The sequence below is a fragment of the Eptesicus fuscus genome, chromosome 10, assembly GCF_027574615.1.
Source record: "Eptesicus fuscus isolate TK198812 chromosome 10, DD_ASM_mEF_20220401, whole genome shotgun sequence".
Classification (NCBI taxonomy): domain Eukaryota; kingdom Metazoa; phylum Chordata; class Mammalia; order Chiroptera; family Vespertilionidae; genus Eptesicus; species Eptesicus fuscus.
In genome coordinates, this window is record NC_072482.1 from 64,929,293 (window position 1) to 64,952,369 (window position 23,077).

Here is a 23,077-nt window from a genome sequence, read left to right on the forward strand (position 1 = left end):
TGTAAGTGTGTCATCCCAGCTTGTAGAACTTTTTGCCATTTTACAGATTTTTAAAATCCTAGATAATACCCCTTTCAATCTCTATACAGACAGTGCCTACATAGCACTTTCAGTCCCTTTACTTGAAACAGTCCCCTATATTAAACCGTCTACTAATGCTATCCCTCTCTTTCACCAACTTCAATCCCTTATCCTGAAAAGACAAACTCCCTTCTACATTGGGCATTTAAGAGCTCATACCGACCTCCCCAGCCCCCTCTCCCAAGGTAATTCACTCGCAGATAAAAACACCCGCCTAATATGTTCCCTCACCATAAATTCTGTTGCTAAGGCCGAGCACTGCCATGCTCTCCATCACCTTAATGCCCATACGCTCCGCCTTCTATTTAAAATTACCAGAGAACAAGCCAGACAGATTGTTAAAAACTGCCCAGGATGTGTTACCCTCCTGCCACTCCCTCATCTAGGGGTTAATCCAGGAGGTCTACTCCCCAATGAGATATGGCAAATGAACGTTACCCATATCTCTGAGTTTGGCAATCTCAAATATGTCCACGTAACCATTGATACCTATAGTGGATTCATCTTCGCCACTCTCCATAGCGGCGAAGCTTCTAAAAATATCATAGCACATGTCCTTCAGTGTATCACCACTATAGGTAAACCTCAAAAAAATTAAAACAGACAACGGGCCTGGATATACCTCCCAAGCATTCCAAAACTTCTGCCATCAATTCCAAATCAAACATGTCACTGGCATTCCCTATAACCCTCAAGGGCAGGGAACAATAGAGCGGGCTCACCAAACCCTTAAAAATACCATAACTAAACTCAAAACAAACATTTATCCTACAAAAGGCTCTCCCCACAATATCCTTAATCACGCATTATTTACCCTCAATTTTCTACAACTAGATAGAAATAGAAAATCTGCTGCAGACCGTCTTAGGCACCAAGAAACAAAAAATCAATATGCTAAGGTTATGTGGAAAGATCCACTAACCTCTAAGTGGCATGGTCCTGATCCGGTCCTCATTTGGGGACGAGGATCTGCCTGTGTCTATGATACACAAGAGGAAGGACTGCGATGGCTACCTGAACGCCTCGTCAAGCCAATTAACCCCCCAAAAGAAAAATAATCTTACATCCAGGGAAATTATCCCTGAGACAAATTTATCTTCTCTCTACAGGTCATGAAAACAATTACTGAAGTCCTACTGCTGGTCCTAATACCAATGACCTACAGCGATTTTGGACCTCCAGTTAACCATGAGAAACTACTCTTAAAAATGTTTGGCAATCCCTATGACTGTAAGAAGGGTAATAGTGGAGTAACACCCACCTCTTATACACGAACAGTTGATTGTGGCAGTAAAACTGCTTTCTTAATCTATGAGAGCCAAATAGGGGGAGGATTCAAGCAAGGATGGAGATGTGTTGGGAAGCCCAAGGTTATACCTACAATTGAGGGCAAACCAGGGCAGTGTCCCAGTAATTGCCAACACGTCGTAGAACTCCACTCGACCTGCTACAACAGTGTCCAGCAGTGTACCCACACAGATGGTAAAATATATCTAACAGCCATTCTCCAGAAAACTAAACTAGGAACCATGGGAGGTGAGCTTGATTTCTCCAGCTCAACAGGTCACACTAAATATGCCCAAGCCTCCTGCTCTGGCGATGTTGGAAAAGATACTTGTTGGCCGCCACAAGCACCTATTCATATATCTGATGGTGGTGGGTCAACAGACAGAGTATGAGAATCCATAGTTCAAAAACAAATCGAAGAAATTATTGAAATCATGTATCCTCCCCTCCAATACCATCCATTGGCTCTCCCAAAGTCTCGGGATGTAGATCTTGACACCCAGACAAGTAACATTCTAGAAGCCACTCTCATAGCTTTAAATGCCTCCAACCCTCACCTTGCTGGAGACTGCTGGCTATGCATGACTATTGGAACTCCCATGCCTACAGCTATTCCGGCATCCAATTCCTCCATCACTGAAGGTACCAATTGTAGTCTTAATGTCCCCTTCAGGGTTCAACCCGTAGGTTTCAACCTTTCTATCTGCTATCAAAGAACATTCCAAAATGACAGTTATGATCTAGATATGGGATTTATAACCTTTTCTAACTGCTCCAAAATCACTGACTACTCTGAGCCCCTATGTCCTGCCCCCAGGCAAGTTTTCCTTTGTGGCAATAATCTATCCTATACAGCCCTGCCAACTAATTGGACTGGACTTTGCTTACAAGCTAACATTCTCCCAGACATCTCCATTATTCCAGGGGATGAGCCTGTTCCCTTACCCAGTCTTGATTACATTGCTGGGCGTATTAAACGGGCTGTCCAATTCATCCCCTTACTCGGTCTAGGGATCTCTGGAGCCATAGCTTCCGGCACAGCAGGTCTAGGAGTAGCAATACACTCCTACACAAAACTCTCTAATCAATTAATTGATGATGTCCAAGCTCTTTCAGGGACCATTAGTGATCTTCAGGACCAAATTGATTCTTTAGCAGAAGTTGTATTACAAAATAGAAGAGGGTTAGATTTACTCACGGCAGAACAGGGAGGGATATGTTTGTCTCTACAGGAACGATGCTGCTTCTACGCCAACAAGTCTGGCATCGTCCGAGACAAGATCAAGAAGCTACAAGAAGATCTCGTCAAGAGACGGAAAGAGCTATTTGAGAACCCGCTCTGGAGTGGACTTAATGGACTCCTCCCCTACCTCCTCCCCATCCTTGGTCCCCTTGTTGGTTTTCTCCTTATTCTTACATTTGGCCCTTGGGCATTTAGAAAAATAACCGACCTCGTAAAACAGCAAATAGATTCAGCTTTAGCAAAACCCATTCAGATTCATTATCAACGCCTGGAAATGGCCGATAGGTGGGACTCGGATTACCAAGAGCGCGAGCACCTCCGGACCCAGACTCGCTCCTTCCCTACAGGGACAGCATCTTAACCAGAGGGATGCCTACCTATGCTCTAGCCAGAGCCAGAGGTATGGGTATCGAACCGGGTGCAGAGCAAAGCATTGCAAGGGAAGGTTGGGATATTTTTCCAACCTCCTCTGGATTTCCCTGAGAGTATACCTGGTTTGCATAGAGGTTGACATCGATAAAAATAATGGCTCTGCCTCTCCTCCCCAAAAGATGTCAAGAGCCACACACAGTGGGTATGCAAAGCCCACGGGAGGAACCAGGTCAATGTCTCCTCGGTCGATTAATGCCCACTCCCGTTTCTTAAACAGAGAGGGAGGAGATGTCAGGAGCCAAGAGTTGGTCAAAGGATTAACTCTGACCTTACTTCAGTAAGTTACTGAAACAGAAACTCACAGAAACTAGGCCCACCTCCTCTTGCCTGAGGACAAAGCATTCTTTCCATAGTTGCCCCTCAACCGCCATATTCTTTATCTATAGTCAGCACCCTTTACGACCTTAGTCAATTATCTAAGTCCACATGACCCTTTCAGCCCCCATCTCTCCTAGACATCTCCCCTTCTAGAAACCACATATAAGGAACGCTGTAAAAATAAAATTTTGAGGCTTGATCAGAAACCCCTTTGTCTTGCCTCCATTCTTTTCGTCCCTTGTCTGTCTCTCATTCTCAGGTGCGCCGCCTCGGTACCCCCGTTAGAAGACCCCGCTGGCCGGGGCATAAGTGACAAGGTTAAAATTTATATTTGAATTTAAAAATAACTTTATAAATTATCATTAGTTTAATAAATCAAATATTATTCATTTAAAATTTGCTGTTCAAGTTTTTCCTGGATTTCCTTTGTTAACAAGCTTAACTATTGCATTTTAATATCAGTTTATTATAAACATTTGTTGACTCAAATCTCCCTATATACATTGTGATTTGACTTCTAAGAACATAGTCATTTAAAAACTGATGTTTTCTTAATGTGAAAGGCTACAGAAGAAGGCTAATGTGACAATGTGGTGGTGATTAGGTATTTCTATACAGTACTAGTAGCAACCTGAATAGAGAGAATGATTTAATATTTATCAAAAGTGTTAAAAGTGGGTAGGCCTAGTTAACTTCTACAAGGCAAAATTCAGAATAACATGCATAGATGCAAGGACATGAATGATTATTACAAGATTGTTATTAATATTGAAAAAAATGGACACTGTCTAGCTATCCTTAAGTAAGCGGTAAGAAAAAAAATTGTGCACATCAAAGAACATTAACAAGAGAATGAAAAGGCGACCCAGCAAAGGGGAGAAAATTTCTGCAAATCATGTATTTCATAAAGATTTACTTTCTGGAATACATAAAGAGCTACTGGGACTCAATATAAAAAAGATAAACAACTCAATTCAAAATAGCAAAGGACTTGAATAGACATTTCTCAAAAGAAATTCAAATGGCTACTAAGTTCATGTAAAGATGCTCAACAGACTCAGTCATTAGGAAAATGCAAATCAAAACCATAACAAAATATTAATTCACAGGTACTAGAAATGCTACAATTTTAAAAAAGAAAAGAAGTGTTGAAGAGGATGTGAAGAAATTAAAACCTTTGTGCATTGTTGGTAGGAATGTAATGTGGTGCAGCCATTGTGAGAACAGTTTCTCAAAAAGTTAAACATAGAATTATCATGTAACCCAGCAATTCCACTACTATGTATATACCCAAAATATTGAAAACTAGGACACAAACAGATACGTGCACACAAATATTCACAGCAGCATTATTCAAAATACCCAAAAATAGAGAAACACCCCAAAGGTCCATCAACAGATGACAAAATGTGATGTACATATACACAAGGAAATAGTATTCAGCCATAAAAAGAATGAAGTGGTTTTTTAAAAAAATCCTCACCTAAAAACATGTTTTTCATTGATTTTAGAGAGAGGAAGGGGAAGTTGGGAGAGAGAGAGAGAAAACAAGAAAGAAATTATAAAACCACATATATAATGGTAAAAACAAATGCTAATAAATAGAAAGATGAGCAAAATTGTAAACTTAAAACTTAGATAATTTTATTAACCAATGTAACCCTAATATATGAAAATGTTTTAGAAAAGAAGTAGATGTAAAAGAAGGAAAAAATAACACCAAAGCCAGCTTATTGCTTTTGACTTATGTTAGAGATCAATTCTTTATCGAAAAAAAATCTTTGTACCTATGTCTATAGGTAACTGAAGTTTCCACTAGTATTTCTAAGAGACAGAGAAGGAATCAGGCAAGACCAACTCTTTCATTTGCATCTCCTTCCCTTCTACTTAGTGCTTTCCCCTTGACCTTTCCTCTGAGACACTTGAGGTGAAGATTTCTGTCCAAGAGGTCGCAGAGCCATTCATGTCCTAAGTAAAATTATGAAATTTTTATAAAGAAATTCCATTTCCGCATAACTACACTTACATTCTTTCACTTTATAAGTGTTGAATACATATGTGCAACCAGTGACTTATTGGAAAAGTTAACCAATATTATTGTGATGTGTGCTGGTCATTAAGCACTCACTGAAATATTTTCCATTTTCCACGTTCGCACATGGCAGGATTACACTTAATTGGCTGTGGGAAGTTAATGTGACCAGACAATTTGCCTTCGCCAATAAGATATGAATAGAAGAGCCATGTGTCACTTCCAACAGGAACCTGTAGAGTCAGCCTACCAATTGTCATGTTTGCCTTTCATGCCTTGACAATAGGATAAGCTCTGAGATGGAGCCTCCCCCAACCTGGATACCTGAGAGAGAACAAATATAGATCAAAGCCCCCACTTGATCTATAACCTACAGGTAGCATGAGTGAGAATTTGATCTTTCCTGTTTTAATGCACAGAGACTTGGGAATTGCTTGTTACTGCAACATAACCCCACTTATCTAGAAAGATAGATGGGCAAAGAGCATTTCTAAGATCTCAACTTCAGAGCTATAAGAAGAAATTCACTCAGTATATATTTCCTGAGCACCTGCCTGTGTGAGTCATGGTCCCAGCTAGGTGATAAACACAAGGCGCAAAACCTAGCCTTGTGAAGATTACATTTTAATGTGGGAAACAGACAACAAACAGTAAACATAATACATATCAATCTTATGCTATTCCAGAAGATGATAATGCTACAGAAAAATCATTTAAGCAGGATAAGAGGGATCATGAGTGACAGGAAGTCTGGTGGTTTTAAATTTTAGAAAGGGTGTTTATAGCAGCCTTCATCGAAAATGACATTTGTTTAAAGACTTGAAGGAGAAAACTACCTTCAAGTGCAGAGACAGTAACTTGGTTATCATGCATACTCAGAATGGGGAAAAAATATTGAGAATGTTATTGGAAAAAATCTCCATAGATACTGGGTTTCTATGTGAGTTTTTTGCACATACACTGTCTTATTTTCTTTTGTAATGTATAGCTATTAATTCTAAGTTCTAACCAAACTAAAAGTAAAATGCATATACTTATGTGCAAGAACTATGATCTAATACATTTTCATTTTATTTATCATTGCTTCCTCTGCGCCATAAATTGAAGAGGATTGTAGAAATCACAGAGGGTTCAAATGACTCACTTTAAATATTTGAAAATAGCATTCACAGTGAAATGGTGAGGGGATTAAAATTCACTTGCAATGCTATACTTGTATGTGTGTGTATTTTATATACAATGCATATGTATAGACCATTAATATACATACTCATTCATGCATTTACATATATATCCTTGAATAGTTTAATTCCCTTTGCCATATAATTCCTTAGCCAAATCTCAGCTGAGAGTCAAGTTGGCAGTAGGTATGTCTATAGTTAACTGAAGTTTCCACTAGTATTTCTAAACTTAAATTACATCATGGTCATTTCTCTGAAGAAAAACTAAATTACATCAGCCTGTCTGATCTTATGAATATCCTGGAGGAATGGCCCAAGAGATATGTGAACCACTTGTTCCTCTAGATTCAAACTCTGTAACAAGTTAAAACCACACTCTGATCTATGAAAATTGGAGATATGGCCTCATAGAAATCTACCCTTGGAAAAAAGTAGATTTCCTGTGGAGTCGTGAAATAATTCGGTAATTTTGTAATCACTATCATTTCCAACTTTAGGACTTGAGTTTCTAAACATCTCCCTTCATCAGCAAGGAGTCCGAAAATATAAAGTGAAAGCATACAAATGGAATGGCAGCACTTGAACAGACTATGCTTTTTCTCATTCATATAAATTCCCGAGTTGCCACTCAATGCAGGCGACAATGCCTACCCTGACTCAGACATACATCCAGCTAAAGTGAGTTGGAGCTCAACTAGGGATATTCAGTAAAATTCCATTTAATTTATATTATACTGTGTTGACGAATGCCTGCTCTCAGGGACTAAACACTAGGAGTCACAATGCCTAATATTTGGGTTAATAGTGCTACCCTATTAGAATTTCAAGCAAAGGGATATTTTGACTATAAACTGTGGATACCATCACACCTCTTTTGAGTAACTTGATTAAACTTGTTTTTCTTTTCAGATGTATTCCTGTGGATAAACTAAAAAGGGTAGTTTGAAGGGGAAAAGAACCATTGAACTGAAGCTTTGTCCTTGGCTTTTCATTGCTCAATTGGGAGAAAACAGCTACCAGAGAGGTCTGCAACCTGACTCTGCCATATCGTTCAGAATGTCAGCCATAGATCACCTGTGACAAGTATTTAATTCTTTGTCTCACCAGGGACAATATGCAACCTTCTGCTGGAAGCGAGGTGTTTCATTTCATTTTGAATCTGCCAACGATAGCTGTCTCTTTGGCCTTGCAGTAGGCTCTCTTTCGATTTAGTATTCCCAATTTCTTCCTTCAAAGCAGTGAAAATCATCCTCTTTCTACCGAATTCCACTCTAAATCCTTTTAAAACTCTCTGACATACATGATTCTTTTCTCCATAACAGTGACTTTTCTTGTTTTTCCACAGAAGGCCACATAGAGCATTTTGCCTTTGTTTTTGCCAGCTGAATAGAATAAAATATTAGGATGCAGTGACTCAAGAGACAGATCAATTGCATTTTAGTTATTGGGCTTCTGCTGAGAAGGAAATATAGATGAGGGCGAATGTAGGCAAGCAATTTTTATAGTTGATGCACTGAAAAACATAAACGACATCCTGGTAATAGCTGATATGCACCGTAATTAGAATATTCATTCTACCACAATATATGCAGAGTCATATTGCCTAATGCCATTTTCCAGTTCATTGACAACTCAGGATACCTCTGGACCTGGACCATAACATAGTCACATAACAGTATGGATTAAGCCTCCAAATCCTCCAAATGCTGACCATCTTAATTAAATTTGAATCACAACCATAATGCTTATCAAAAATCAGTAACATCTAAACTATCTTCAGTTTTATTTTAATTTTAAAATACTAACAAATAAAAGTGAAGAATGCGCTGAGTGCTCTTATTCAAAATGTTTTAAAAGTATTATTTTTTTAAAATTTGTGAATATATAATATTGAATACCTATATGCTTCATTGTGATATGAATTTAGCCCTTTGAGATTTAGAAAAATAAATTGCAATATTCTATCTCTCTTCTAAACAGTTTCTCACTGCTGCAGATACAGTGAATAATGAAAAAGCTTAATTTTGTTATTTCTAAATAGAAAATAATATTTTTATGTGAAGATTAAGTAAATTAAAAGATAATTTGGTCTTGAAAGTTGTAAAATCTGGGTGAACAACAAATTAGAGTAGAAAACTATTTATTTTTATGCTATAGATGCAAGCTATCTCCACAAGGGCAAAATAACAATGCATATAAAATAATAAATAGTTTCCAGGTCATTGCAGCAATTCAAATGATTGGTCAATTTATTCAAATTGTTTAAACATTCTAAGTTACTGCCATCAGTTTTATAAGAGGCTTTACATCAGATATAAATGTCTATCCTCTCTAATAAAATGGTAATATGCAAATTAACCATCACTCTGCTACATTAACCATGCCCACCAGCCAAGCCACGCCCACCAGCCAATCAGGGCGAGTATGCAAATTAACCCCAATCCAAGATGGCTACAGCCACAGAGAGCAAGGTTTCCCAGGTAACAGAGGAAGCCAAGCTTTCCATAGCTGTTGCAGGCCTAAGCCTCCACTCAAGCTACAAAGTTTTAATTATAGAAGGTAAACAAATTCAAACAAATGGCAGCAGAATGGAGCTTGAGAGAGCAGGCCAACCGGGGAAGCAAAGCTTTCCACACACCCTGGCCGGGCCCACCCACTTAAGGCAACAAAGTTTCAATTATAACCCCAACACAAATGGCTGTGGGCCTCGGAGGGAGCCCCAGGCTTGGCTCTGCTCCAGGCTACAAAGTTTCAATTGTAGAAGGAAAATAAATTCCAGATACCAGGGCCTCCCCTTGGGTTGCCAGGGGGCATGGCTGGCCTGCAAACCACCACAGGCCCCTCACTCAGGCTGCCCCACACCCCAAGGGAACCCCCACCCTTATCTGTGACACCCTTCAGGGCAAACCAGCTGGCCCCCACCCATGCACCAGGCCTCTATCCTATCTAATAAAAGAGTAATATACAGATTGATCATCACTACAACACACAATATAGCTGCCCCCATGTGGACACAAGATGGCCACTACAAGATGGCCAGCAGGAGAGGGCAGTTGGGAGGCACCCGGCCTGCAAGGGAGGGCAGTTGTGAGGGACCAGGCCTGCAAGGGAGGGCAGTTGAGAAGGACCAGGTTTGCAAGGGAGGGCAGTTGGAGGTGATCAACCCTGCAGGAGAGAGCAGTTAGGGGTGACCAGGCTGGCAGAGGAGGGAAGTTGGGGGCAAACAGGCTGGCAGGGGAGCAGTTAAGCATCAACCAGGCTGGCAATGGAGTGGTTAGGGGGTGATCAGGCTGGCAGGCAGAAGCGGTTAGGGCAATCAGGAAGGCAGACAGGCAAGCAGTTGGGAGCCAGCAGTCCTGGATTGTGAGAGGGATGTCCGACTGCCCGTTTAACCCTGATCCCACCAGGATCGGGCCTAAACGGGCAGTCGGACATCCCTCCAGGGGTCCCAGATTGGAGAGGGTACAGGCTGGGCTGAGGGACAACCCCCCGCCGTGCACGAATTTCATGCACCTGGCTTCTAGTTTGTATATAAATGTATACATATATTTATAATCTATCTTGATTTTTTTATAGCATAATATTTTTAAAGGTTAAATGGATTTCAGAAAATAATTTTTTTAAATAAACATGGAAAACATTTTTTAACTTTAATATCCATCCTTATAGGTTTAAAAGTAGTGTTTCTTTAATTTCATGTATACTTTATTATCTATGTATACATTTATTCCTTACATACTGAATTGCCTGTGGGCATATGGAAAGCTTCAGAAACTGGATATAATAAGTTAGTTGAGAATTTGTCATAACTCCAGTGACAGTCATTTTCAAATTTGCTTTCTCTGTTAAAAATGTTGCAAGAAGTGAGAAGAGACATTATTTCTTATTGGTCAGGCTCTGACTGCATTCCTGACCCAACCATGCTAGTAAGATATATGCCAGAAAATATTATGGCATTTGTAATAATGTTTTCAAGTGGAACACAGCCCTGTGGGACATATTTTATGTGTGTGCTGTAGATATTGGGAAGAAAAGCATTCAGGAGGCATGTTACTCAAAGTGAGGCTGTCACCAGGTAATAGAGCACTCCAGCACTTGGGTGAAATGATACAGATAGACTTATTTCATTTTCCAGTGAAACATTTTAAACTGGCTTCCTCTTAAGAGTCTGTAAATTGCCTAAGTAGAGGAAAAAGGCAGCAAGGCTGATAAAATCATAAATAGCTTTTCCATCATTGCTGAAACTCTAATTTTCTTGCTTATTGCTTGAGTTGATAAAACAAATACAGGAAGGAATCTCAGAGAGAGATTTCTTTAATATGCAAAATGAATTCCAATGTACTCTCCTGCTGGTATTTTTATGGAAAACCTGACTACATGGTACACATGGAATGTAGAAATCTGCATTTAGATGGAAATATTATAAAATGCATGGTATGGTACAAAGTCGGTCTTTTAATAGGGAAGGCAAAGTGCTGCATTATACGGTTGAGTGGAAAGACAGCATGCATATAGTTTTTCACATCTTTGGTAACCAAGTGTCTAGGTTGCCCAAGAGAGTATTCCATTATTTTGAATCTTTGACAAATATTGATGAGGAAAAAAAATATATACCAGATGGGAAGGCCTTCTCGCAGTGAAATGTTTTTGCTATCTATAAAATATGCTTGTAATGTATAAATTTTCTTAATTTTTCTTCAAATACTTCTGGACAATACTGAATATTGATTATGTTGGAAGGTATTTATTGTACTTAGATGAATTTAAGTATGAGGAACTGAATGATATCTCATGGTTATATTAAAACAATAGAGGTCAGCCCTGGCTGTTGGCTCAGTTGGTTGGAGCATCCTCCTGTACACAAAAAGGTTGCAGGTTGGATTCCTGGATAGGGCACATAACTAGATTGGGGGTTGGATCCCAGGTTGAGACACATACAGGGTCAACCAATTGATGTTTCTTTCTTTCTCTCTCTCACTTTCTCTCTCTCTAAAATCAATTAAAATATATCCTTGGGTGAGGATTAAAAGAATAGAGGTCAAAAATACTCTATATCATTACCAAAACTGATTTCTGCTTTGGCCTCAGGAATTTCATAGTCCCTCAGTGGCTCAGACATTCTATCTGTACATATAAATATAAGGTTGCCCATGACCAACTATTTCACAGAGCTAGAGGGAGGACTAATGCATGGACTTTTGCATAGACATTTGAAAACATAAAATGAATATTTTATGTGATTAATAGAGTTCAGTGGTATTACTGATCACGAGTAGGATTAATATAATATAACCTATACTAATAAAAGGGTAATATGCTAATTAGACTGGAGATCCTTCTGGACAAAGCCACGGTGGCAGGGGCTGAGGCAGAGGCTGTTAGGGATGATCAGGCTGGCAGGGCAGAGCTATTGGGGGCGATCAGGCCAGCAGGGGAGAGCAGTTAGGGGCAATCAGGCCAGCAGGGCAGGGAAGTTAGGGGTGATCAGGCTGGCAGGGAAGAGTAGTTAGGGGTGATCAGCTGGCAGGGGAGAGCAGTTAGGGGCAATCAGGTGGCAGGGCTGAGCAGTTAAGGATGATCAGGCTGGTAGGGGATTGCAGTTAGGGGTGATCAGGCTGGCAGGAGAGAGTAGTTAGGGGCAATCAGGCCAGCAGGGCAGAGCACTTAGGGGCGATCAGGCCAGCAGAGCAGTTAGGGGCAATAAGGCTGTCAGGGGAGGGCAGTTAGAGGCAATCAGGTCAGCAGAGGAGAGCAGTTGGGGGTGATCAGGCCACCGGGGGAGGGCAGTTAGGGGTGATCAGGCCTGCAGGGGGGAGCAGTTAGGGGCAATCAGGCAGGTAGGCAGAATGGTTAGGGGCAATCAGGCAGGTAGGCAGGTGAGCAGTTAGGAACCAGTGGCCCCTGATTGCGAGAGGGATGTCCATTTGCTGGTTTAGGCCCAATCACAAAGTTTACTGATTGTGGGAGGGTTTTATTGAAAACTGGGTAAGTGTAAGTCTACAAATGGTAAAATCTTTATAGAATTACATTTTTCATATTGAGAATCCTATAACTTAAATGGAAAGATTAATCAACTTATTATAAGCCTATTTGGAAGTATGCAAACAAGTATCAGAAAAAAAGAATTAAAATATCTAAAAGAGGTAAGAGCCTACAGTGTACAGGAATTGCAGGGAGGGAGGAATTACTCTATTTCTTCATAAGTTTGCAGAATTATTTGACATTTAACACTATCCTCATGCATAATTTTAAGAAGTAAAAAATTAAGATGGAAAATCGATAACAATGTTGTAAAAAGAACAGTGTGCATACTAAGCCAAGTACACATAAAAGAACAGCACATTGATATATTCAGCAAGAGCATTGTTTTCTTAAACACAGAATCTAAATGCTCTGGCAAAATATTTTCCTAATTAAGATGTAAATGAATCATTTTGTGGTTAGGAAGTATATTTTTCTTGCTAACTATTCTTCCCTCCCACTTTTCTCTTGAGAGTTTATTAATGTATTTTTAAAATGCCTATTTCTAGCCCATTTTTATAATGAGACATATTCTGGGTGATTTGATTTAATTCTAAGTTTGCCACTTTTACTCAGCTTCAAAACAATTTAAAAATCATGACAAGAATGGCGATTTTAGGGCAAGTGCAATTACATGGCTTGGTTCACAAGCCCCATATAAATAAAAACATCGCTTTAACAATACAGTACATTGAAATTAAACACTTAAAAATGTATCTAAAGATTTGCAGAATTAATTTAAGGGATAGAGTTTGATTGCACTGAAAGCTTAAAATAAGGATAAAATAATAAGGTTCCTTAAAGACAACACTGATATTCCAAATTTTCATCTCTTTGGAAATACAGCATGGTCTTTAATCAATCATTTTTACCAAAAAGGGAAGTATTACAGAATTATTGCAAAGGTTTTGAGTGATCAATATATCACAGAAATGTTTTTCATAAGCATCCAAATGCAGTTTCTTCATCTTGTCTTTTTGATATATTCTAATTCACATTTAATTAACTATTAAGTGTCTTTGACTATTCCAAAGATGTCTTCCTGCAAAAAACACCAGAAGTGCTTCAGGACATACTCCTATTCTCTGTTCTACAGTGTCCGACCACTGAAAGCAATGGAGACTTTGTGTGAGGCGTGTCTTGGGCTTGCCATGGAGCGCTGACTTTCCAGAGATTACAGATGACCATACTCTGTTGAATTATCATACATAAGATCCCACCAAACATGCCAATGACTGGGAAGGGACATCTAGGCTCTCAGGGCTAATGGTCATTACTTTACTCTGCTTCCAACTTCAAATATTACTTCCAAGCTTTACTTGGTTTGCTGATGTTGACTGGTTTTGACTTGAAAAACAGCATTCTTTTCTCTGCTGCTTTCGTTTTCTAATCAGGGAAACCAAAGGAAGTCTTTTTTTAAAAAATATAAATGTTATCCTTATTAAAGCAACAGCAGTGAAATTGTATATGACTGAAACATTCACATTTTATGAAAGGAAATTTGGAATAATCACTAATATTGAAGATGTAATATAAAAACTATTCAATAGGTGGTTCAGTTTATAGTCATATAATGTGTTAAAAATATAAAATGCTCCACAAAGATATCATAGTAATTTGAACTAAAAATAAGATAAAGATTGGTAAAGACTTATGAAGCACACTATGAAATTAATTGATGAAGCATCCTCATGCATCTTTGACTCTGCACATATTCTACAGGCATGTTTCAAGGAGTCATGCCCAACATCATCCCTATTTCTACTCCGAAATGATGAAAAGGTAACAATGACAGATGGAGCAGCTTTAAGATCACAGACATTTGCAATTGAACAGCCTGGCTTCCTGTTTAAACTACTCAAGCTTCACTCTCAGAATTCTTTACATCATTGGAACTTTTCAACTAAACTGCCGCTCATGTTAATGCCGAATTATCTTAATCTATTATAAGATTTTTTTCCCTCCTCATTGCCATTGGGTCTTACTTGATTAAAGAAAACCAAATAGCATCCATTCCTCTACTGTTCATATTTAATAACATAAAAACACTCCGGAATTTCCTCTATTGCCTTAAATATGAATAAATATTAGAATAACAAGACACCTGCTTTTAGGAAATGAGTAGATTTTAGAATGTTTCATTTCTTCTACAACATCACTTCTTTCCTAACTTGCCACAGAATTCCTTTTCAATATCTAGGTTCATTCGTATTAGGATGGGTCTTTAGATGTAATCTAATAAGATGCTTTTTAAATCAAAGCTCTTTAACCTATTTCATTAAATTTCCTTTCCTGTTAATGCAGTTCAGTAATAATTAGGACTGTGATGGATTAATGATTGGTAATTTTTCAAGTTAATATTGGCAAGCTGCAGTCAGAGAGGGGCATTATTGCTATTCATCCCCGCTCCCTAGCATATTGGATGTAGGCACACTTGCTTTCCTTCCCTCTGTTTAATGGGCTGGAAGGTATTGACCTGGCCCTGCAGCCTGCTCATTTCTGTGATTGATGTATTTCCACTTAAACAGTGTGAACTCTTTTTTCAGTTTGTATTGCCAGTGAGACTAGATTTAAAGGAGACTTGACATATCATTAATCCTTGAGCTCATATTTTAGATTATATGAACATAGCAAAAATCACTATAATGGAGAGAAATAACATTTGTTTACTCAGTACAACTCTATAGTCAAAACAAATTCTAAACAGGTTAGCCTTTTTAAAAATAGATCTCCATCATTTTACTCTAAAAACGAAAGTCAACTAACACATTTCAGGCATCTATGAGTAATCTATGGAAATGAAAGATTTTAACCATAAATATTAACCAAATATTAAGAATCTCCATCTTATTATAGGTTGGATTTTGTCTTGTAAGAAACAGGGAACGATAAATATTTTATTTTAAGCATGGCATATATACTACTAACTCTATTTTTTAAATTATGAAGCTGCTTGCTCTGTGGATGACGGATTGGGATATAAGAGACTCTGAAGGTAGAAAACCAGCTAGGAGGTCATTACAGTGTTCCGGGCGAGAGGTGGAGCGAGGTGCTGAAATACTGCAAGGTGCTGAACTACAGGAGCAGCTGTGAAGAAGCAGAGAACTTGGATGAAAGGGAGTTTGGAATGATAGAAATAGTACTTAGAAACCAAATGGTTATTTGTCCATGAGTATATGTGGACAGATCAGGGCCAGAGGTTGGCAGGAAAAGCTCGAGGAGGGGGAAGGAAAAATGTGAAGGATGACTCAGATCAGACTATTTGGGGCAGGTAAAGGAATGATGATATCCAACAGTGGTCACACCAAATGTTATTACTGTCTATATGTTCTGTTCTCTTAAGAAAGGAGATTCATGAGTTTTTTGGTTGGCTCTTTTTTTCTCTCTTAATGTAAACATAGTGCATAAAATAAATCAACATTTGTGACATACAAATTTTTCCTAGAAACGGTGCAGATTTGAAAATACAAAATTGTTTATGGCATGTTTTCTTTCCCCACCCCAACCCCCAAAAAAGCCCATAATGCAATCAAGGAGACAGATGTCCATGAAAGGTCATCTCAAAATAACTGCTCTGTGATATATACCATAGTTACTAGTTGCAAGTAGAAGTTATTAGTTGAAAATAGGAGAAGAAATCCACTTAACCTAAATGCGTATTGAAAATATAAGGTTTTTTTTAAGCCCTCTACCCCTTAACATATATGTTAATATTTGACATACATGTTTCCAGAACTTTCTCTGCCAAAATTGATTCTTTAAAAAGGAGGAGAAATTATGAGTCTAAGTAGTAACAATCTACCCAGAAACTTTTCTAACTCACAACTCCATTTAAATTTCCAAGTAGTCATTTTGTTAGGACCTGTTTGAATAGGATTATATTACCAATCTCTTCTAGTAAGTAAAAACCTACATTTTTATATCATAAAATTATCAAAACAGGATATTTTCCATGCTTCCTAACCGTGTCTTAGGCACCAGCAATAGATTTTATTTTATTGCTAGTACATTCTGCCCAACCAAAACTCAAGTATGATCACCAAGGTCTCTAAGGATATCTATTTGTGGACCTTCATCAATTAGGTTAGTGCATCAATGTATTTTAAGCAGCACCAGGTCCTCTACCTTGAGTAATATAAACCATATAAGAATTTTGTGTGCAACTTCATCTTTAGGAATGTTTGCCTTCCCCCTTGTACTTTTCAGCAAAAAATCACTACATATTTGAGGCTTAACACACTTCAATAATTTAAAACATCAAAAACAATGTAAATATGTTTTTTCAAGGTTAATTTTTAATATGAAGAAAAGAGAATGTCTTGAATTTTAATACTGTGTATATTTTACAGAGAACCTTTTTTTTCATACATAACTGCAAACATCATCAAAAGTGATTCATAAAACAGATTCTATGTTTTGTTTGTTTGTTTAAATATATTTTTATTTATTTCAGAGAGGAAGGGAGAGGGAGAGATAGAAACATCAATGATGAAAGAGATCATTGATCAGCTGCCTCTCACACTCCCCCACTGGGGATCGAGCCCCGCAACCTGGGCATATGCCCTTGACTGGAAGTGAACCCGGGACCCTTCAGTCCGTGCTCTATACATGGAGCCAAACAGGCAAGGGCAGATCCTAGTTTTATGCAAGTCTCTAAGTACTTATATGGTTACTAACAGTACATGGTTAACTTTTGTAAAGAGTTGATCTCCCAAACATTGCTAAGCGTTTGCAATCTTCAACTTTAATACTGAATTTCAAGAAATCCAGGGGACCCGCAACAGAAATATCAAGAACATTGATTCCCACCTTCATCCATTTATGCACTCACCCACTCATTCATACGCTCACTTTCCACCCACCACCCACTCCAGTCTCCCGGCTGCCGGGTGCTGGGTGCCAGGTGCTCAGGCTACAGAGATGCACCAGGTGCCTTCTGGGTGTTGAGGATGGACAGAGGGATGGAGGAAAACCTGAATGGAGAATGTGTTCCAGCTGTTCCCTAAAGGGGCTGCGGGATCACCGCAGATGAGGGTCCCTGGCCCTAAGGGTTAGGGAGTCCAGATGGGGTGGAGCCTGAGCTGGTCCTGGAGGGCCAGGATGAAGGAAGGAGGGATCAGAGGCTCAGAGGCATCACAGAGCTGCAAAAGGTGTGGACCTGGAGCTAAGGCGGTGGAGGGGACAGGAATGGTAGAAGAGGAAGCTGGAGAGGTTGGGAGTGCTCCCACAGGGAGGGCCTTGTTTCCAAAGTCAGCATCTGGACCCCCAATACGGATGCCTGCCAACGCCAGGGGAGTTCTAGCAGTCCTCAGACCCCGGCCTGGGTCCTAGGAAAGGTCCCCAAGAAGCGAGCTCCCCTTGCTCTAGCTCCTGGGCCCTGCCACACTCACAGGCCGCCACACCTGGGACACTGGTCCCAGCGCACTAGGATATCTGCCACCATCAATGATGCCCCCACACACCATAACCTGGGGAGCGCTGCCCACTCTTCCAGAGGGCAAAGAGCAGCTCTCCTAAGTCCTCCAAGTCACAGTGGGGCACTGCAGGTCTTGTGACTCCCTTATCACACACTGCTTCCTCCCCCCCATCCCCCACTGGACTTCCTTTCAACTGCAGATCCATCAAACAACAAGCTCAGCACCCTCCCCAACTCCAAGCCCCTGCCTGTCTCCCCTACACACACACACACACACACACACAGACACACACACACACACACACACACAGCTAACTTCCTGTGTTATTTGTTACATATCCCTATCCCCGAGTAGATTATAAAATCTCTATTAAATGTTTAATAGTTCATGGCACTTTGGGAACTTCAAAGCATTATACAAATATAAAACTAGGCATTATTCAAGAATAGCGGCGCGGTACATGTATTATTTTATGTGAACACCCCTGACATACGGCCACAGCCTCGAGTTCAGTGGATCTGGGTCTTGGCTGCTCTCCTAATCCCCTGGGAGCATTCAGATAAACTGCCTGGAGCCCACCTCACGGTTCTGATGTAATCGGTCTGGGGTGTGGCCTGGACTGGGGATTTTTTTAAAATTCCCCCAGGTGATTCTAATGTGTAGGCCAGGTGGAGACCGCTGCTGTAAGGTGGAAAGTTTGTTTTATTCCCTCAAACATATCCTGAGTATTTACTAGGTACTGAAGTCTCTGTGAGAGGGGGAGAGGCGGGCTGGGGAGGGAACACAGGGATGACCAGGGGGTCCCGCCCTGAGCTCCTGACCAAACTGAATCGAATGGAGAAGCACCACCACAGGACTCCCCCTCCTCACAGAGCCAGGCAGCGTCAGAGGTGGACACACGGGTGTTGTGGAAGGAAAGGTGAACGAGCCACTAGTCCTGAGTGCCCAGAAGAGGAAGTCCAGGAACCTGTAATGGTTAGAAGGTTCATGGGGAAACAAAAAAGAAAAAGAAAAGAATATTGATTCTTTTCTGTGTTGTCAATGGCTTCTCCTGTTAACATTTTGAAAATAACTGATTCCAATAATAATTACAAAAGACAAATATAGTCTCCAAATAAAGATTATAAAAGATAAAAATAATAAATAACTATTGGAAGAAACATTCTATGGTATTACAGTCTATCCAATATCTTATACCTCCCCCCCAAAAAAAAACAAAAAACAACGCATTTAAAATCTACACAGATCATATAACTTTTTCTATTCTGTTGTGCCATGTTTTTCTTTCATTAAAATTTGTTTATTGGTCTCCTAAAAGTATTACTACGTTGTGGAGAAAAAAAAGATATTCTCTCTTGTCAGAACATTCAAATCTAAGCAAGCATCTGAAATAAATTTCATAAGAAACTATGTGATTAATGTTATAAAACCTGTTTTAATCAGAAGAGACTTTAAACAGATAGCACCTTATCATCCTACCAGCCTATCACTTTGATGGGGTTGACTGTTCTATCCATTTTTAAATACAGAGTGGGGCAAAAGTAGGTTTACAGTTATTTGTATTTGAAAAATAATACAGTAATTAATGAAAAATAATAATACAAGAATAAAATTTGTTTGGAATACTGTCAACTATAAACCTAATTTTCTTCACCCTGTATTTCACTTATTAGGTTTGCACTTTAAATATTTTTTATAACTCCATAGAATTAAAGTATGAAAATTCTATTTTTTAAATAAAAAGTAAGAAAAATAGATTGCAGGTATTTCTAATGCAATAGCTCTTTAAAATACCTCATTAAATGCTTTCAATATTATCTCATGATTACAGCTAATTATAGTACTATTATTTTCTTCTTCATTAAAAGTCTGTCACATTCATATGCTATTGATGTTTTTATTAAAAGAAATTATTGTTCTCTTGTTTCTAACACATTTTCTTTCACTTTCCTTTCAGACATTCCTATGACTAATAATATCCTGGTTCAATAATTTTATTAAATAAAAAGACTGGATTTTAATCATGAGAAAATGCTTATTAACACAGGTCTATGCAAACAGGTATTAAAGAAAATGACTATGTTGAAAAAGCTATTATAGAAAAGCAGACATGGATGTAAATGTTTAAACATAATCCAGGCAATGTTTTCCTCTAAGCTAAAATAGCCACAGTTCCATAGACAGCAAAAGGGAGAGAATAGCAGCCTACAGAAATGCAACTTGTGTTCATCAACCCAACAGTCACCGGGCGTCTCCTGATGTGTCCAGCATCAAGGATCTTTGGGCCAGTCAAAAACCACATCGCTTAGAGAGAATTTTTTCAAATGCAATAATCTACATACAAAAATGCATGTATATATTTAATATATAGTTCTATGGATTTTAAAAATCACATATGCCCATGTAACCTACATCTCTATCAAGATATACAATATCTCTACCAGAACAGAAAGAGCTATCATAATAACTAACATATTTTTAAATTATCAAATATGACTTGTACAAGAGACAACTATATGCTCCATGCAAAAGCTGGATCAGTATAATCTAAAAGTCTGAAATAAGCTAGCTGGCAAAGATGTATCAGATAGTTGAACAAAACAAACAAGGCATTTAATATTAATGTTAGTCAACTTTGTGGACGAAAGGAGCCACGTGGTAACCTGACAAGCTCAGGGGAGGCCTGCATGGAGGCCTTGCAAACTCAGAGACCTAAAGGAACCACAAAGGATGGTCTGAAATTAAACTTTAACTAAAAGCAGTTATGGTGGGCAGTTATGTCCTAGGCCGGTATCTTCACTGACAAGGTCAACCTTTACCTTAACTGAGCCTATCTGTCTTTTTGCATCTATGATAACATACCTTTGAAGTGTCTGGGTAACTTGTAACTTCCCTTTTTCTGGACTCCCTGGGGCACAACCAAATGTGCTGGGCGCCAGGACAGATCCTTCATGATCATGTTAATTGTGCCTACACCCACATAAGTATGTGTCCATCATTTTACTTTTTATCCAATCCCAGGGGTCCCCCCCACCCCCCACCCCTTCGCTTTCTCCAGCCTCTTTAATCTATCACCAATGGATTTCATGTAACCCACCTATGTCCCTTCCTTTGATGGCAATGTATAAATACAAATGTAACCCGCCATTCTCCGGAGCATTATCTCAATCCGTTGAGGTTCTGCTTCCCGGCATATGTAGACAGTTCGGCTCAACTAAACTCACAAAAATTCTTTACAGGTTTCAATGGTTTTTTATGTTAACAACTTTAAACAGCAAGTACAGGTGATACCCAAACAGCGAGCCAAAGTTCTTCCTGGGATCATGTCTCATTAAGTTGAAGAACAAATTCGCAGACAGAAGCTTTAAGCAAAATTTATTCTAATCAGATACAGATTCCCCGCATGAGGAGGGGGCCCAAAAATGGGTTGCCACCGAAGTTCATTATTCTAGGGGTTTTATTCCTCCTGAGCCCACTCTTTGTCTATCTGTGTTACTTTCTGATTAGCTCCTTCTACCTTCCTCACCTAACAACAATTTCAAAACCCACCTGGTATTCCCCCTCCCCCCTTTTCCTCTTCCTCCCCATCACTTGTAACCTTCTGCAGGTGCTAGATAAGTATTCTTGTCTTGTGGCACCTGTTTTTCTGCAAGACCAGCATTTCTGTGGTTTTAGTTGGCTTCAATGGTCACGTCCACATTTCCTTCTTCCTTTCACCCCTTACCCTGTCTGCCTAACCCTGTTTCTAACTTCTCTCACTGGGATCCAGTGGGTAGAGACCAGGAATGCTAAAGATCCTTCGATGTACAAGACAGTCCCCATTTTCCCCAGTAAAGGATCATCTTGCCCAAGATATCAACAGTACCAAGTTAAGATGACTTGATCTATATATCAAACTCCATACTCCAATAAGAGAAAAAATACTGCGTCTCATTACATTCTCAACCTTAATTTCTTTTCAGGAAATATTTAAATGATAATATAATCAACAGTATCCTAGCAAACAAAGCAAATTTCAATAACATTGTAAACCTTAGAAAATATGTCATATTCTCTAAATAAAGTACAGTTTCAAACTCTCTAAATTTAATCTATCTCCTATAAATAATTATCCTAAGAAGAATCAAGACAAAATTGTAAAATAATTAGAAAAAAATAATTTAAGAAAAACTTTATGCTAGCAGAATAAATCAAAATTTAAATGCTCAGATGATAAAGAATGAAGAAAAGTTAATTAAGTACCAAATAAAAAAACTTGAAAAGGAATAATTACTACATCTAAGACTATTGAAAAAAAATTGAACTCAAAAAGATAAAAGTAAAAATTAATGATTTGAAAAACAGGGGGAAAAAAACTACAAATCCAAGAGCAACTCTTTGAAAAAAGAAACATAACAAAATATAAAAATGCTAGCTTGCATAATTTCTTTAAAAAACAGGGAATGCAAACCCACACAAAGTTAAAATGATGTATTTGCAAATTGTCTTCACTTGGGTTGCTATAACAAAACAGTCTAAACAGGCTGGGTTATAAAGAACAGAAATATATTTCTTACAGTTCTGGAGGCTGGAAGCCCGGTCAGAGTCTGGTGTCCTTCAGGTTGCTGACTTCTAGTATCCTTACCTGGTGAGGAGCAAACAGGAAGCACGCTCTCCTGTGATTCGAATAAGGAGACGAATACCATACATTAGGGCTCCACTCTCTTGATGTCAATTAATCCTAATTACCTCCCAGAGACCCAACCTTTTGAAACCATCACATTGAGAGATAGGGCTTCAACCTGTGATTTGGGAGGGATACAAACATTCAGTTCATAACACAAATAATTATAGATTTTAAGAAAAGACAACGAGAGAATCATTTCCTTACTCTATGTAAATAGACGTGGAAACTATTTGGAATGATTGGTTAACCATGTATATTCAGAAACTAACATTCATTAGGGCTCCACTCTCTTGATGTCAATTAATCCTAATTACCTCCCAGAGACCCAACCTTTTGAAACCATCACATTGAGAGATAGGGCTTCAACCTGTGATTTGGGAGGGATACAAACATTTAGTT

General features: G+C 38.9%; 1 protein-coding gene across 1 annotated transcript; it reads left to right on the forward strand.

Moving 5' to 3' along the window:
* The first annotated feature begins 1,802 nt into the window (after positions 1-1,802).
* LOC129150640 (syncytin-2-like) lies at positions 1,803-15,688 on the forward strand. The gene is made up of 3 exons (XM_054722673.1): positions 1,803-2,923; positions 7,484-7,511; positions 15,545-15,688. The coding sequence occupies exons 1-3, from the start codon at positions 1,803-1,805 to the stop codon at positions 15,686-15,688; spliced, it is 1,293 nt and encodes a 430-aa protein (XP_054578648.1).
* Positions 15,689-23,077: the final 7,389 nt, after the last annotated feature.

Bases quoted from the DNA above. Each gene is read 5' to 3' on its own strand.
- LOC129150640 (XM_054722673.1), top strand. From the start codon at position 1,803: ATGTATCCTCCCCTCCAATACCATCCATTGGCTCTCCCAAAGTCTCGG. The intron at 2,924-7,483 runs GCACCTCCGGAC...TTTTCTTTTCAG, and splicing joins TCGGATTACCAAGAGCGCGA to ATGTATTCCTGTGGATAAAC. The intron at 7,512-15,544 runs GTAGTTTGAAGG...TAAATTATGAAG, and splicing joins CTGTGGATAAACTAAAAAGG to CTGCTTGCTCTGTGGATGAC.